The sequence below is a fragment of the Muntiacus reevesi genome, chromosome 1 (genome assembly GCF_963930625.1).
Source record: "Muntiacus reevesi chromosome 1, mMunRee1.1, whole genome shotgun sequence".
Lineage (NCBI taxonomy): Eukaryota > Metazoa > Chordata > Mammalia > Artiodactyla > Cervidae > Muntiacus > Muntiacus reevesi.
Window position 1 is genome coordinate 11,631,884 of NC_089249.1, and position 17,220 is coordinate 11,649,103.

The 17,220-nt window shown below is 45.3% G+C and overlaps 1 protein-coding gene across 2 annotated transcripts in view; it reads right to left on the reverse strand.

Moving 5' to 3' along the window:
• GNPTAB (N-acetylglucosamine-1-phosphate transferase subunits alpha and beta) overlaps positions 1–17,220 on the reverse strand; it is a 79,882-nt gene that overhangs the window by 12,060 nt on the left and 50,602 nt on the right. For both annotated transcript variants that reach the window (XM_065937764.1, XM_065937773.1), the window contains 9 exons: positions 11,233–11,394; positions 10,463–10,642; positions 10,085–10,255; positions 8,670–8,793; positions 7,470–7,673; positions 5,709–6,802; positions 3,432–3,631; positions 3,008–3,227; positions 2,233–2,346 (listed from right to left, as the gene is read on the reverse strand). In XM_065937764.1, coding sequence (XP_065793836.1) covers positions 2,233–2,346; positions 3,008–3,227; positions 3,432–3,631; positions 5,709–6,802; positions 7,470–7,673; positions 8,670–8,793; positions 10,085–10,255; positions 10,463–10,642; positions 11,233–11,394 — 2,469 coding nt within the window. The remainder of the gene's footprint in view (positions 1–2,232; positions 2,347–3,007; positions 3,228–3,431; positions 3,632–5,708; positions 6,803–7,469; positions 7,674–8,669; positions 8,794–10,084; positions 10,256–10,462; positions 10,643–11,232; positions 11,395–17,220) is intronic.

Sequence of the window (17,220 nt, forward strand, 5' to 3'; positions counted from 1 at the left end):
TGCCAAAGCAGGCTAGACCTGGGGTGACTTCAGTGGCCTCTAGGGCAACCTGTCAACACAATCTCACTGTCCTCAGGACCACGAGAGGCCTGGTCCGGGGGAGAGGGTGAGGGGCCATGGTTTAGGAGCCCAGCACACTTCCTCCTTCCTTCCTCTTCTGGTCAGTGCTCTGGGATTGCCCACCAAGAAGACACCAGAAGGGACAAATCAGGACAGCCTGGAACTCATGGCTCCCTGTCCCTCTCCTGAGAAAAGGGTGTACCCAGATCTTTGAGAGAACTTCAGTTATCTTGACACATAATAAAGGGTGTTTTTAAACCAGGACATTGACATCCAGATGATTCAGAATTGATTACATTATCTTTGTTGGGGAGTAATTCCAAATTTGGGGAAAACAGAAAAAAAAAGTATCACTGTTTGAAAGAATGTCTTTTAGTCTACACAACCTAATTTCTTTTTTTAAACTGTGATTCTGTTCTCTCAGGAGGCAGGGAAAACACCTACAATGATTACAAATGTGCCGTTTTAATCTTTAAGAACACACTTGTAAAGAACTACTGACGTGTGCAACAGTCTGGGTTTTACAGAGCACTTTTCACTGTACGGCCTAACATCCCGGAGAAGCTGCTGCGCCTCAGAGACAAGCTGCTGATCTGTTATCAGCCAGGCCTCCCAAGAGCCCACGACCAGGGCCAGTCTCAGACTCTGGCTGCTGATTCTAGCCTGCTCACCCCACTACAGCAGACTCCCTTAGGCTGACACCAGGTCCTACACCTTATCTCAGTTTTATGGATTTCATAGTTAAGAATCTTTAGAGAGCTGGCTTTCAGTGACATATATCTATACACCAACCTGTGTCACATGCTGGACTAACCAGCACACAACCAGCAGTACGTATAGTTTGTCTGCATGTTCCAGCAGCTGTGAAGGTGCGCCTCACATGTGTCCGCATGGGCGGGCTTCCCCGGGCCCTGAGAACACGAGTGAGAAAACCATCCCTTCTGTGTGCAGTGAGTGCTAAACGAATGCCGGCCTTCTTTGAGAAACCAGACTTGTAACTGATTCATTACTCTTCTCTACATTCATTTACAAACATCTTGTCTCCAGATAATTATAGGGCTTGAACATTTGCAAGGTGGTCAGTTTTTAAAAACACAAGTTACTTTGGACTTCCCTGGTGGTGCAGTGGCTGAGATTCCCATGTTCCCAACACAGGGGACACAGGTTCAATGCCTGGTTGGGGAACTAAGATCCTGCATGCTATGTGGCCAAATAAAAATTTCAAGATTAGAAAAGAATAATTACTTAGGTTTGAAAAAACATTATTTTGATTATGAAAGTTATCTATTCATTACAGAAAATATGAAAATACTAGTGTGAAAAAAGATATTAAGAACCACCAGTAAAAAAAAATAAGCCAGATACAAAAGACTATATGATTTTAAAAGAAAACTACCTATGATTTAACCCACCACCTATTTTGAAAACATTTCTCCATGTGTGTGTATATGCGTGTGTGTGTATATACATACATATATATGTATCAGTAAAATTAAGCATCACATAAATGGCTGTATTATATCTTGTTCCATCAATTCTAAATGCACTTTTTTTAAAATTTACATTATCATTTCTTTGAAACTGGGATGCATCTTAGAATCAACAGTCTTCCAACCATTTCAGCCAAGTGGCACTCTAATACACTTGTGTGCAGATCATCTACTGCCCCTACTGGTAAGATCCAGAAAGTGCCATCATCAAAGCAACTTAGCTTTGAGGAAAGAAGGGGTTCAATTTCATGAGTAGGCCAGAATACTGGAGTGGGTAGCCTTTCTCTTCTCCAGGGGATCTTCCCGACCCAGGAATCGAACCAGGGTCTCCTGCATTGCAGGCAGATTCTTTACCAACTGAGCTATCAGGGAAGCCTGACTATTTCCTTGGTTAATGTTTAACAGGATTACTCTCCTGAGGTTACCTTCTGCCATCCTTAGTAAATGGCTGCTTATAGAATATAAGCAACTAATCTCAATATTAGCTTAACATCCATTAGGGAGGAAAAAAAGATATTCCAAATGAAAATATAAATTATTCTAGATTATTGGTGCTACTGATTTCTACCGGAGACCTATAAACATAGAGCCAGCTTCTAGTTTTTGAAGTGTTGTACAGAAATGACAGTGACACCCAATAAGGATGGACTCTGTTTTACATAAATGAACCCACATCACTCACCAGATTCGGATCATAGTACGCTTCCTGAGTTGGCGGGATGTTGTTTAGCTGAGTGATATTAGCAGGAAGCATTTTCGAACAATTTATTAACATGTGTTCCAGACCAGTTAAATCCTAACAAAGCAAAAATAAAAGGATAAACCTTCTACATACAAGTAATGATTGTGGTTTTAAAAATACGTTAAAGTCACCAAAATATAAGTGCTACCTTCAAAGAGAGTTTGACTGTATGATTCTTAAAGAGTGGAATGAGAGAATACAAACAATTCATCTTTGCCTCAGAGTGGAATGTACGGGACCGGGAGGCCCCACTGATACTAGGTGAGCGAGGGGGTCACCAGATGGGTGTCCTACAGCTGGAATCCTCTTGGTGCTCATTATTCCTAAGTGTCCCACTCCTGGGACTAGAGGATGCCAAGGCAGAAGGGACTCTGCAACACTACAGGTCTGGCTGAGGGCTCCATTCAGCCACATCTGAAGCCCCTGAATGAACCTGTCACGAGAATCTCATATGCAGTTATGGTCTGCCTTTCCTCCACACAATATCATAGCAATCCCTATTTATTAAAGTCTTAAAAAAAAAAAGTCATCCTATAAAACACAAACTTCAAAGTTGATTTTAATCCTGGCATTAAAAATGGACTAGTTGTGAACACCCTCATTTATTTGTACTTGCATCACACTGAAGTATGCAGTTGAAAAGAAAGTATCAAATTTAAAAGTTTCATTTAAAATGTCACAAAATTTAGGGGGGATGGGGATAAGATTACAGTACCTGCAAACTTAAAGGCAAGTCATGAATTCTGGTGGCCAGCGTGCGGATTTCTCTGTCAGACAGGATGCCAGATTGGTCTGTGTCAACTTCATCAAAAACTTGAGATATGTTCAGCGGCTGAACGGCACTCATGAGATAATAGAAATAAGAGAAGGCAAACTGCATGTCCTCGGAGTGGCGCACTTTGTGAAATGACGTCTTGTCAAATTCTTCAGGAAACCTGTCCAAATGTAACACATGGTGAGATCTGGATACTTACGATATATGTGGTACCCGACACTTGTGGCATCAGAATCTTACTTCCCTCCTGCCGAGATAATACTAGTCATCAAGCGTCAGAGCCACAGATGCAGCAGAGCGAGGATGTGAACTTCAAGCCGCCCTGGCTGAGCACAAGCAGAACATTCAGACGTGAGTGACTTACATGTCCTGCAGTTCCTGCATCACGATTCGGTCGATCATGTGAGGCATGTGTGCAGGGACTTTCCGAGATGTGAACCCAAACTTGCTGTTTAGAATTTTGTTCACGTATCGGAGGGAATCGGCGAATGTGTCTTTTAGCTGCCTCCCCGTGTGCCTGCTGTCAGTAAAGTAGGCCAGCTGGGTCTTCAGTGACTCTTCTTCCTGCAAGGAGCATCCCGCCCAGCACAGCGTTACATTTACCGCACAAGTGCCCTGTGTTAACAAGAGACGGGGGTACTACTTCATGTAGCGTGGAAGCAACTAGTCACTGTTGAGTGGGGAAAATGAAACGAGCACTAAACAGGTCTCCTTCTGCATCCTGAGACCAGGCCTGACCTGGCCGAGTTCAAAGTATCGCAGACCACAGCTGTTTACAGGGTCTTCTTCAGGGACTAGTCATTGACCCTGAGATTTCACAGCCCATTTCAATGCAACGTTTAGAAAATCGATTTACAGTCCATTTGAGTGTTTTCAATATGAAGTTATTTCTACTGGTGAAATCAAAGCAACAAGGACTTGAGTTTTGGAGACACAGGCTAGAATACAAAACTGGTTTCACCATATAACAGTGTTAATATTATGAAATGTAAAGAGCCCTATCAAAACCACTAAGAGGTGAAACTGAATGGGCAAAGAATATTGGCAAAGAACCTGAACACACTTTACAGAAGATGAAATATTTTTCCTTCTCAAACTGATGAGAATATAGAGGGATATTAACTGCTGTTGGTTAGTCTGTGGAGAAACATGCAGGCCTGCACACTGCTTGTCAAAGGAGGAAGGGGTGCAACATAAAAGGACATATTTAAGTTTTATACACACTAGACCCTTTAACCCAGCAATTCTACCTATAGAAATAAAGCTTTCCCCAAGAGTAAGACATATATGTACGAGAATATTTATTGCAACATTAGGTATCTGTAATTGCAAAACACTGGAAACAACTTACAGCTGTTAAAAAACAATGGCAGTTTGCCCACATACTACCACATCAAAGGTGACTGCAGAGAGGTGTATGTGTAACTTCACTGTTCCAAAACAAACTATATATATCTAATAGCAAAATACTTGAAGAATACCCACCAAGCTACATATTCATAGTGACTGTCTCAAGTAAGGAGATTATGGAAGGAAGGAGGAGGAGACCTTTTTCTTTTTTACTGCTTTTTTTGTTTTTTTTTTCTGCGTTGCTTCAATTTTTACCACAAATTTATAGTGCTTCTGCAATTCAGAAAAAAGGACTGTGGTGGTGGTGAGGAAATCAACGCAGGCAAGAACTCTGCAGCCCCTAACTCAACCATTAGTAAATGCTACCCTGTCGGGGACAAAAAGCACCCTGGAGACAATGAAAGGAATGAAACTGCATCCCCTCCACCACTCTCCTCCAGCCTAACGTCTCCTCAGGCTATGCTCTATTCATGACCTAGCCTAGACCACAAGGTTTTTGCCTCAGTCTGTTGACTCCTCCCCACTTTTCAAAGGTCTCACACTTCAACGGATCCTTATCACATGGCCACAGTTCTGGCCTCCCCGCTTGCTCTTTGCGTCTCTAAGAGCACTGACCCTACTGACCATCCTGCGCTCCCGGGTGTTAGCAGAGGGATGGCGCTCCTGAGATGCACACAGGACCCCCGGGCACCATGAAGGCTGTGGGACAGGAGGGAGAGCGCTGAGGATCTGCTCACACTCACCTGCTGTCGTGACATCGGGAAAGCTAATCAATTTGTATGCGTCTCAGGCTTTCCGTTATTGGAAAAGTATGCAATCTGACTGCACAAGGTATGCAAAAGCGGTTTTTGAAATAATATGCCAAGTGAAGATAAGATACCATCGCTGTTCTGCTAGGAACTCAGGGTATGCCCCTGGCTGATCTCTTACTCACTCACACAAAGGCTGCTTCTGAAACTGCAAAATGGGGACAACCACAGCAGAGAGCCTTACAAGGTATTTTTATTGTTAGAATTATTGGGAAGATTCCGGGAGGAGGAAATGGCAACCCACTCCAGTATTCTTGCCTGAGAAACCCCATGGACAGAGGAGTCTGGCGGGCTACTGTCCGTGGGCTCACAAAGAGCTGGACACGACTGAAGCAACTTAGCCGCATGTAAGAAAAGCGCTGAGTTCGGTGGCGGGTACCGGGAAGTTCTGGATTAACGGTAGCTATTACTTTATCACCACCACTAACAAGCTTACTTTTTTTTACTGAGCATGGGAAGGAATAAGGCTGCATGTAACTTACATCAAGCAGATCTTGGAAATACTTTTTCTTCTCCCATGGCAAAAAGCCCAGGTAACTGTCTGTGTATTGCTGCAGTTTTCTTCCAGGTACGACTTCACTGCCACCACGGTAACTGTTGGCATTTTCCTCAGTTTTTTTCTCTTGTTCTTTCCCTGTGATTACCTTTTCCTGTGCGTCCTTGCTTTCCAGTGGGAAAGTCAGAGATGAGAGCTTTTCTCTTGACATATTTCTGCCTCCTACTTTTGGAGTCATGGTTATTGACCTGAATCTTGCTTCCAGGGGTGGAATCTGGCTCTGGGGATGGTTGTTCACTGTCATTGTTACTGCTGGAAAAGGCGATGACCCCTGGAGTCTTTCAGATGTTCCTAAGTTGCTTGGTAAGATGCTTTTGTGAACCTGTTTTGCCAATGGGGCCTCCAAACCGCCATGTCTTTGCTCTGTTGTTAGAGGGTGATTTACTGTTAACTTTCCATTTTGTGGGTTCATCAGAAAGGACCTCAGCAAGGCTGACTTGGACAGGTTGTATCCTTTCATGGTGATGTCTCCACGTTCTAGCTGCAAATCCAAGTTATTAAGGCTCATCTGGGTCTCTTTTGGAAGGAGTGAAATATTGACCTGCGGAATTTCCACCTCCATTTGAAATCTTCTTGTTGTGTTCACATCATGTCTCTTGACCTTAGGGAAGCGCTTTTCTTCGGGGATATCCTCAAACAAGATTTCCGCCTCTGGAAGAAGTGTTGTGGAGCTCACCAAACTTTGGTGAGCCTTCTGGGTCGTAGAATTCCGTTTGGGTTCCTCCCTCGTGTCAACGTCTACTACTATCTGGATTTTGAACTCCTCATCATTTTTACCTTGAAGTGTGAGATTAAAATGTATTGTGGTCGCGTTCATTCCACTGTGCATTAGGAGGTGGATGGTTTTCCACTTATTGGCGATAGAAGCATGTCGAATGATTGGGTTGTCACTATACGCACCTTCGATCCCCTTTTTGGCTATTTCTGCAAAGCTGAAATAAGGCAGGCATTCACCTTTTGGAATAACATAGTGAGTCTGGTTTGGGAGAAGAGTTACTTTATACAATTCATGAAAATGATCTAGAGGAAAAAACACAAACATGACTTTAAAAAAAAAAACTACACATTTTCCCCCTTTTCCTTTAATTCTTAGGATTTGAGTTTTCACTTTCTAAGAGTGACTTTAAGTGGACTTTAAAATAATCAAATTCTACCACAAAAGCTATTGGCCTAGGGGTCTTTTGTACTTTATGAAGCTATCACTATCACTGACATGGAATGCTAGGGCTGGTTCACTACCGAGGTACAACAAGATTCTGGACAGCAAGTTCCAATGGTCAACCTCTATCCTTTTGTTCATTCGAAAAAAATAACTTTCTACCAAAAGGACCTTTGTTAATAATTCAACAACAAGATCCAGTATTCTACCATGCTTATTTAATCAACCACTGGTCTCCTTTTATTGCTCCCCAATTAAACCTTCACTGTATATTTTCAACTAAGATAAATCTGCTTAGTTTAAGAAAAAAAGCAGACTATAGCCAAAACAGGAACAGATGCAGCTTCAGTGTCTATGGCTTTGTAAGGATCTGTGATCTTCTCTTGTAGCTCATAACTCGTTTGGATTTCAGGCTGGGAAAGGGCTACCTAGAGAATAATTAAATAATAAAAGTGATCCAAACACCCTCTATTTATCAAGGACGGGTATCCCCTTATTCTAAATATGTTTTCATGGCAGTAAATATACCTTGCCCACAGTCGCCAGCATCGAACCCACAGGATAAGACATTGCAGGCTTGGTCACAGAACTTATCGGCCAACCAGGAATTTGCACATCCTTGATTACAGTAAGAGACGCCGGTCATTCCAGCACCAAAATGCCAGGGCTGTCCGACTCCGATACTTCCGGTGCCCCCAGCTCCTGCGATGTAGCGGCTGGCACCACTGTTACCTGGAGGAGGAGGAGGAGAGAGAATCATGTGGTGCTTACAGTCTCGGAACAAAAGGGCTCCTAGTTCTCAATCAAGACTGATGCACGACTTTCTACCAGGAAAGGCTCACCCTGCTCTTCAATAGAAGATTTTATGTAGCTTAAAAAGAGACCACCTAAAAAGGGGTATCAGCTGACAGTGGACTGGTGTGGGATGACCAGGCCTGGGGTGTGCTCCTGGGGACACATGCAGATGTGTCTGGAGAAGCACATGATGCTGAACACGGGGACTCTGAGGACGGACAAGAGCACGTCCTAATGCAGGCGCCAGCCCCCTGCCCGAGCATCACCGCTCTGCGAGAGGCCGAGCTCTCCGGACGGCACAGGCCCTCCTGCGCGGCTGCATTCTCTGCCTGCAGCAGTGTGTATTTTTCAAAAGTGCCTCTGACAGATCTGACTGAAGCACAAAGCTTTGTCTCTTCCAATACTCCTCACTTTCCCACACCTGCTTCCTCACGTGGACTAGGGACGGCAGTATCTGCACCTACTCTCTTTTCCTCTGGCGGCTGAGAAATTTAAATGGATACTGAAGGGTGCCTTCTAAGTTTAAAGGCTTTATAAACTGAAAGGCAATAAATAAAGGAAAAACTTGTTTCCTCGACAAGTCCAAATATCAGTGTACAAGACAGGAAGGAGAGGTGCTAAGTAGATGAGACTGTTCATTTCTTCCGAGTCTCTTTAGTCGTTGCTGACCTAGAGCAATCTGCTGACAGCCACTGGCCATGAACTCCTACAAAAACCAGTGAGAGTGAGGGACTCTTGCTCTTGAGCTCACATAATTAAGGGTAGGATCGATTCTCATATTTTTGAATAATAAAATGCATTTGCAAATGCAGGGTCACATGGGAAATTGCCCCCAACAAGGATAACATGAATCAACTAGGTCACAGGTCCAAGAATGATGACAAATGATGAATCCCAACAGCACAGACAAGGTACAGCTGAGCACACCCTCACCAGCGCAGTCACCACCGTCCCAGTCACAGGCCGAGTTATTACAAGCCTTGTCACAGTAGCCGTCTTTAATCCAGGATCCTGGGCAGCCCTCAGCGCAGTTGGGTACAGGCCACGTCAAATAAACCTAGGACAAAGCCAGAGGATGAAGCGGTCTCCGACTTCCGACACTTATCACTCGCAAGCTAGAACTCCTTTGAAAGAGAAATAAAGCAAATGGAGCCTGCAGAAAGGGCCACCCTGTGGTGGTTTCTGGGTCCCGCCCTGCCGACAGGTCTCAGCCGGCACAGTCCCTCTTTTCTGACTGGAGGAAAGCAGGCTTACAGGTCTAGCCTTACAACACAGGCTTATAAATACTCTGCTGTTAGATAGAGCAGCAACACGCCAGACCTAAGTCCAAGTACAAAAGCGTGCAGGTGGGAAGTCTGCAAGAAGTCACTGCTCTTCTCTGATGCTGCTCTCAGCTCCTGAGGGGATGCATGTATCGTCTCATCTCGAGGCTGAAAAGGGGCGCGGATGACCTCTCAGTGTCCTCGCCTCCACCCGTGAGGCCGTGATGAATAATCCACACAGCATCTGGAGCTGTGAACAACTCTGCTTTCCAAACAACTGACAAGCTACATGCGTGGTATGTGCTCAGTTGCTCAGTCATATCAGACTCCCTGCAACCCCATGGACTGTAGCCCGACAGGCTCCTCTGTCCATGGAATGTTCCAGGCAAGAATACTGGAGTGGGCTGCCATTTCCTACCCCAGGGGATCTTCCCAAGCCAGGGATCAAACTCTCATCTCTTGTGCCTCCTGCATTGGCAGGCAGGTTTTTTACCATTGCGCCACCTGGGAAGCCCTGACCTGCAATACGGTTACTTCCTAACATTTCTGAAAACTTTTAACATCTCTACATCTTTGTACTGTCCAGCTGTTTGGAAGGGCTTTCTTCATCTGGTTAACTCTTACTTGCTTTTCCAAGCTCATCTCACTCCCAAGATGGCGATGCCTACACAGCTGACACCTATAATATCTGTGCTCAGGACCGCTTTTTCCATCCTGCCCCTTAAAGTCAGAGTGGGACCGGCTGCCTTCAGTGACACTTCATCCATGTCTTTAAAGCACTAGGTTGAGCTAAATTTGCTTTCCGTGTTTTGCTGACATGGTGAGCACAATAATTTCCAAGGATTTTGCTTTTCCTGCTGTTGCAGTAGCAGAAAACATACAGGGTGGGTTTGGGTGTTGAGAACATAAGGAAGCAAAGTTCCTGCCGTAGGAACTTTTCACACTCCCTGATTGTTACCTCTCCTGAGCTTAGCACTCAAAAACGCTCACTTGGACAAATCTGAATATGATACATACACTGATTTCCCTACGTCCCATCCACAACTTCTAAGTGATTCCTAGACCAGGCACCTCTTAGCTACGCACCTTCTGACCTTTGGAATGACTGTAGAAATCATCTGGCCAGACGTCCTTCCCGAACATGACATCATCATTCAGGTAAATGAACTTCTGGGACAGCCCTTCGATGCGATGGATGTGACTTTCAATAGCGGGTGAACTGAAGGTGGGTAAGTGGCTCAGGTTTCGAAAAACATCCTTTTAACACAAACAAGCAAGACGGAAGGGGAGTGAGAAGGGAGTTTTGCTTTGTTTCTGGAAAGAAACTAGGGAGGTGACTGGAAGGATTAAAGGAAGGTGGATGTGGAGGAGAGGAAAGTCGGGAGATGAAGTGAGGGACCAGACAAAGAAATGGAAAAGACGGAAGAGGAAACTGCAGCCTTGTGACACATGGCAAGTCTCTACCTGGTGCGTGACTATCGTCACTCGGGGATTATCGAGGTTCAGCCAGGATGGAATCTGCCCGTTGGTGACAATGAAGATGTTCCGAACCCACGGTGCGTGCCTCTCGATAGATCGCAACGAGTACCTCAGCTCTTCATTATCTTCAAAACGGCTGGCAGAGACATCTTCATCCTGCTTAGACTGAGAAAAGCATGGGGCACAGAAAGATATAAAATATCCCTAAGTCACACTGCCCCTCCTGACTGTCCCCTCTGTCCTCAGGGAACTCCAGCAAACTTTCAAAGACTGCATCCAGCTTCTAAACTTTGAAAATAATGCAAAACACTTAGTATATTTAAAACAACACAAAAACGGCATTTCTTTCATACACCTTTTTAAAGAAAAGGTTCTTGGCTCTGAATGTGGGTCATTTCAATTAGTTATTAACCAATGGCAGTGACAGGGAATCAAGTCACTCCTCTGTAAGTCCTCTTCCTTCTTCTAATATGTCCGTGTGTGCTCACTCATGTCCAACTCTCTGAAACCCCATGGACTGTAGCCCTCCAGGCTCCTCTGTCCCTGGAATTCTCCAGGCAAGAATACTAGAATGGGTTGTCATTTGCTCCTCCAGGGGATCTTCCCAACTCAGGGACTGAACCCACATCTCCTGCATTGGTGGGCAGATTCTACCATGAGCCACCTGGGAAGCTCTCTTCTAATACAATGACTTATAAATCTTTAATAATCAAAACCCTCAGTTTGGGTTCTAAAAGAATCTCTGCATTCCTTACCTGGCTGATGGCACTCAGATCCCATAATAAATATGCAGGACTTATGGTCAGTTCCTTTCCATTGATGGTCATATTCTTCTTCGTCTGCTTATTCAGTTCTTGGAAATCTTTGGGATTATTCAACTTTAGAAGTGCTACACTGGCCTCTGAATACAACTGCAACTATAAAATAATAGGAGAGTTACATGTGGGAAAACTGAACAACAAAAACACCTTTAAATGCCCAGTTGGTCCTTGATCTTAAATATAAATAACATGTTATATATACTACATATTGTGTACTAACTATACTATGTGCTGTTTATTGTACCCATTAAATATATACTGCATATATTTAAAAGATTAAAAATTTCATATACATATTTGAAACAGCAAGCCAGTATTGCGGAGAGAAAAACCTACACAGGCCAGACACATTTCCCAAATGAATGCAACAGACCAGCTATTTAGAAGCAGGAGAGCGTTGGGGGCTGTGACAAGTGGGACATCTCAGGCCCCACCTGAAAAAGGCAGCCACTAGTCCATAGGGACAGAGGCAGCCAGATCTCTGGAGAGGCCGGAATCCCCGGTATCACGTGGAATCTCCCAGTTTTCAGTGGTGGCTCGTACAGTTTTGATTGTCACGCATACAAACAAAACACGTCTGGTCACCAGTCTGAGGCCCCTGTTCCAGAACACCGCCCGGCTGCCTGCGGTGGGGCAAGTCCTGCAGGGTGATGGAGCCGCGGCGGGGGCGAGCACGTGTGTCGGCAGATGCCTCACGGCGCCCGGGCTCACACCCAGCCCTGGCGGGGCTGCCTGAAGCGCCTGCACAGGAGAACCGCCGTGGGGGCAGTGTTTTCGAAGCAGCCATAAACCCAAGAGGGGCCATCGCACACAGCAACACATTTTACAAGCACCCTTCCCCACCTCGGCCAGAGTCCACACCACCCTCGGTACGTCTTTTTTGTTGTTGTTTTACTTCTGTGTCAAACAAATTCCTGTGAAGAGAGGCTTTCAGATCTCAAAGAGCAGGGAGACGGTTGAAGACCACTCATCTAGGACAGCAACGCCCTACTGCGAACGGGCTTTCCTCGTAGGGTCAATTTCTTTCTCAATTTTTAGCCTTCTCAATTTACAGAACAGAGCAAGGGGCTTCTCTGGTGGGCCAGTGGCTAAGACTCTCTGCTCCCAATGCGGGGGGCCCAGGATGGATCCCTGGTCGGGGAACTAGATCTCAGGTGCCACAACTAAGGTGCAGCCAAATTTAAAAAAATAAAAAAAGCAGAGAAAACACAAATTACTTTGGGCTCACTAAGCTTTGGCATGTGCTACATGCCTATGTTTAGGTCACCCTGCAAAGTCTCCCGAGTTTACGTAGGCCAAAAGTAGAGGTCAGAGTTAGAATTTCATTTCTCTCTCTTCCCCTTTGTGTTGTGTAGGCACTCAGTCCCACTGCAAATTGTGTGTGTGTGTGCGTGTGCGCGCGCTGTCCTCTTTGCTGATCAATTTCTCCGGCCTAACAGTATCTGGTGCACACACAACGCTCACCACAGACCTGCTCAGGCCGCTGTCACTGTCCTGCCTCACTCCAGGAGAGGGAGGGGAGGCGGGCCACGCGGGCAAGCGTCCTCTGTCTGTTCCAAGTACCTAACAGTCTCCCTGTCCTCCCCCAGCCTCCCGGCCCAGAGACACTCCCAGAACCTCACAGGGCTCCCTGGAGTGCAGAAATCACTATTCCAGGATAAATAAATCTCGTACTTCAATATCCTAATTAATTTTAAATTTACTGGGAAAGTGAAAGTCACTCAGTCCTATCCAACTCTTTGCGACCCCATGGACTATTCAGTCCATGGAACTCTCCAGGCCAGAACACTGGAGTGGGTAGCCTTTCCCTTCTCCAGGGGATCTCCCCAACCCAGGGATCAAACCCAGGTCTCCCGCATTGCAGGCGGATTCTTTACCAGCTGAGCCACCAGGGAAGCCTAATTATGAAAGTGAAAGTACCCTTTATTAACCTCTTCTACTCAAGCTGCTTTTATTCTAGAAAACTACTTTGAAATTTCCCAGGGATTTGTCTAAGAGATGGAAAATTGGAAAAGAGATGAAAACTAAAGAGCTTAAAGGAACGTTTGTATGTATGAAGAAAAAATATGTCAAGTCTTGAGTGGTGCAAAGGAGCCTGTGTTGGCCGCGAGGTGGCACCCTAACCCCAGACGCCTTAATTACTCTTCAGGGGAAGAGACAGGAGGTGTAAGGAAACCGCAGGGTGGTGAGTGCCTGAGGCTGGAGTTCTTAGCCTGGGAACCTGTGGGTCAGCTGGTTCCATATATAACTGCTTACTTGAAATTACAAGCCAGTCTTAATTCTTTAAATTACAAGTTTCTCCAAGACAGAACAACTTCTACACCCACCCCCTGCAGACCCATAGCCAGACATGTAACAAGACCGAGAAATGAAGTTTTGCTATTTTTTAAGCCACTGGGACTTTAGGATGTTTGTTACAATAACATTATCTAGAATGATGTGACTGATCCACCTTTAGATGGTAGTGTGAGGTTAGGGGAAAAAAATGTGCCAGCTAATGCAACTGAAAAACAAATTAGCTCTTTTTAGTAATTTTAGAACTCAGAGCAACTAGGTCTTAATATGTCCTAGTGGTTTTCTAAAACTTGTATCAGTTTCAGAGGTGCCGGTCTAATCTACCAAAATGCTCACATGAGGAACAAAACCAAAATAAAGGGTGCCTGAAAATGGTTTTGTTTGCAAAACAAAATTGTGTATGCTTTAAAAGGCACACAAGATGGCTTCAGGGAAATCACTGGAAACGGGGGCATTAGTACAAATATTACTACCATTTACTACGACCATGAACGTATCGTGGTTTGAGGGGTCAGAGTCCAAGTCAGACGGTATGCTGTTCCCACCTTGCCCACACTGTCCTTCCTGCAGAAACAAATTATCAATAACTAATCAGCCTTCGAGGGTCCCGTGTAGCCTCCTAACTCTTTGGAAACTTGTCTCTGATCCATGCAAATCTTTCTTTCTTGTCTCTAAAATGCCAACTCATCCTTGATAGCTAACCTCATACTATCCTGTTTTGCTCCTTGACCACTACATTTACACATACATTGCCTCCAAAATAGCCTGAGGACAAGTGCATGTCCTCCATTTCTGCACACCCACTCAGCAACCAGCATCACTTAATTCAACCACAGGTGAGAATTTACTTGACAGCTCGGGGAAGACCTTCTGCTCCAACATATGCTGAAGTGAACAAAAACAAACCCCCCCCCCAAAAAATGAAAAAGTCACCATGAATGAAAATGTCCAAAAAGAAAATGATTTAGAGGAAGCTGAAAATAAAGACCATGGATATATGCTAGTATAAAATAAAAAAAATTTTTTAAAGACCATGATAACCTGATTTCTCAAAAGTTGAATTCTGAGTCCATCACATTAAAAAAAAAAAAAATTCTACAGCAAAATTAGAGGGTAATTAATCAGACCACAAAAGGACTCACATCTCAAGGTATTGGGTAAAAAGTTCATTTGGATTTTTCTGTTAAGATGATAGGATTCTTCAGGCAAGAATACTGGAATGGGTAGCCATTCCCTTCTCCAGGGGATCTTCCCCACCCAGGGGTCAAACCTGGGTCTCCCCCATTGCAGGCAGATTCTTTCCCATCTGAGCCCACCAGGGAACTCCTAAGATGTTATGGAGAAACCCAAACAAAATTTTTGGCCAACCCAGTATCTCAAACTACAAAGTTTTCATCAGAGAAGAGTGCTTGATTTGTTAAGATTATAGTCCACAGAAGAGTTTTCATGAATTCGAATCTATCACCTTGCAAACAAAACCATTTTCAACTAACTCCCACTTCCCCTGATGGGGGTAAGAAGGGAATCTTACCTTCTTTTTCACTAAACAAGATGATGAAGGCCAAGTTGTTGGATGTATAAAATCATGACATCAAAAAACTAAAAGACTTCTTTGAATAATCATTCCACTAAAACGGTTCCCTTTACATCCCAGGACACTGTATATGGCAGGTGGCAGAGTCTTGCTTCTTGCTCATTCTCTCAATAAGGCCCCCTAAATGCCAGGCCCAGAGGTGATCACTAGCGTACAAGATGAGCAGGCAGGACCTGTCCTGAGATGCTCGCGGCCCGCCCAGGGTCTCGGGGACAGGACCGAGCCCGAGGTGGCTTTGGTGGTCACGGGCCTTAGCAAAGGCCACCGGAGGGTCCTGGGGAGGCACAGCGCTTCACCGTTCAGGTCCTCAACAGGAGCCGGCATCTCACCCTTCCTCCACGTGCCACCGGGCACCTCCAACGTGTTACCCCAGACTGAGCTTTCATTTCCCTCCCCAAATCTTACTTCTCCCGTGAAGCTCTGAGTGTGGTTAATGTCACCATGTCCATCTTCACTGGTTCACATCCACTTCCCCTTTCATTTTTCCTTCCGTGTCCTCCAGGAGCTAGTAAGTCAGCGGGTCAGGCTGAGGGCTTCCAGACGGTTCTGGAACCATTCTCATCACTGGCACCACGGCCAAGGCACCTGGGGAACCTGCATGTCTTTCTGGGCTGTGGCAGCAGTGGATGGGCTGGTTTCGCTTGGTTAGCCTTGGCACGGTCCCTGGCACATAGCAGGTGTTTAATCAACGCTAGACTGGGAACCCGGAGGTTGGAAACTTCATTCTCAGGGTGCCCATAACAGAACCAGGAAGTAGGACCCAAAGAAAGACAGTGCCTTGGAGAACCAGGCTTGAATGCTGACACCACCATCTTTCTGTGCTTCCTCCTTCTCATTTTCTCTTGAGCCTCCAAAGATCAGAAGCCCTTATTCCTGAAGCCAATCACAGGTGCTGGCACTGTGACAATGAGCTGCAATAAATACTGTGAATACCTGGCTGGATCCCCCAGGAGGTGCCAGCCTCTACAACGACAGGTCTGGGGAATCCAGATCAACCTCCAGCCGGGTGAGTGGCGGAGGAGGGGGCGTCCCCATGGACAGAGCCTGGGGTTCTACTGCCTCCTTCAAGTCCTGCCCTCCCTGCCTCTCCTGGCACTCACCACTGCTCACTGCCCCAAACTAGCCTACCAAAGAGGTGACCACGACTTGGATCTTTTGGCAGGCTACGCCCACCCAGCAGCAGATTCGCTGGTCAAAAGTACAGATAACCACGTCCACACCCGTACAACTAACAGCTAGGAAGCCAAGAAGCTGAATAAATGCTGATCTATAGGTTTATCTGCCCAAATCAACACTAAAAATAATTCAGGGGAAGGAGGAATATAATTATTTATTTTAAGAAAAAACTACAGATTAAGAAATAACCCAACCCTCATCGGGCTGGGCATTACTGTATTTCCAGGTACCAGAAAGAAAATTATGTGGGAAAATATGAAGAAAAGACAGAAGTGTCATTCATATTACCAAGGTATTTACAAAGGTAATACAAACCATCTTAAAACAGTGAAACACTTAAGGGGAAAGGAAAGGAAGGGAACTAGGACAGGCAGAGAGAAAACAGGGTCCAGACATAAACTCAAAAAGCCCCTAGTCACAGCTCTCCCCGCACTGCCTCCACCTCCATCCTTTCACCTCCCCATTGTTAAGTGACATCAACAGGAGACAGAGGGGAAAGCAGGAAGCTAAAAACTGGCAGAATTTAGAGAACGTTTCTTTGTAAAATCAGGAGCAGAGCCTAGCAAACTCTGAGCCAAGACCTTTATGCCTTCCATCCTGAGGGAGGAAGCATCCATCCTTACAACCTTACAGCAGGCGTCCTGACAGAAGGTCCCAAGGACTGCACACCCACACGACCTGTGCGCTACGTCAGTCAGACACACGGCTCTAAGGACGAGAAAGGTTAACGCATGTCACAGCCTCCAAAGTCAGCTCTCACGGATGGGCTCGGTGTTCAGGTGTGAAGAGTTAACGTGTATAAATACTATATATTTGTTTGTGGCTCAGCTAGCTATTAAGGAACGAAGGGCTCCCAG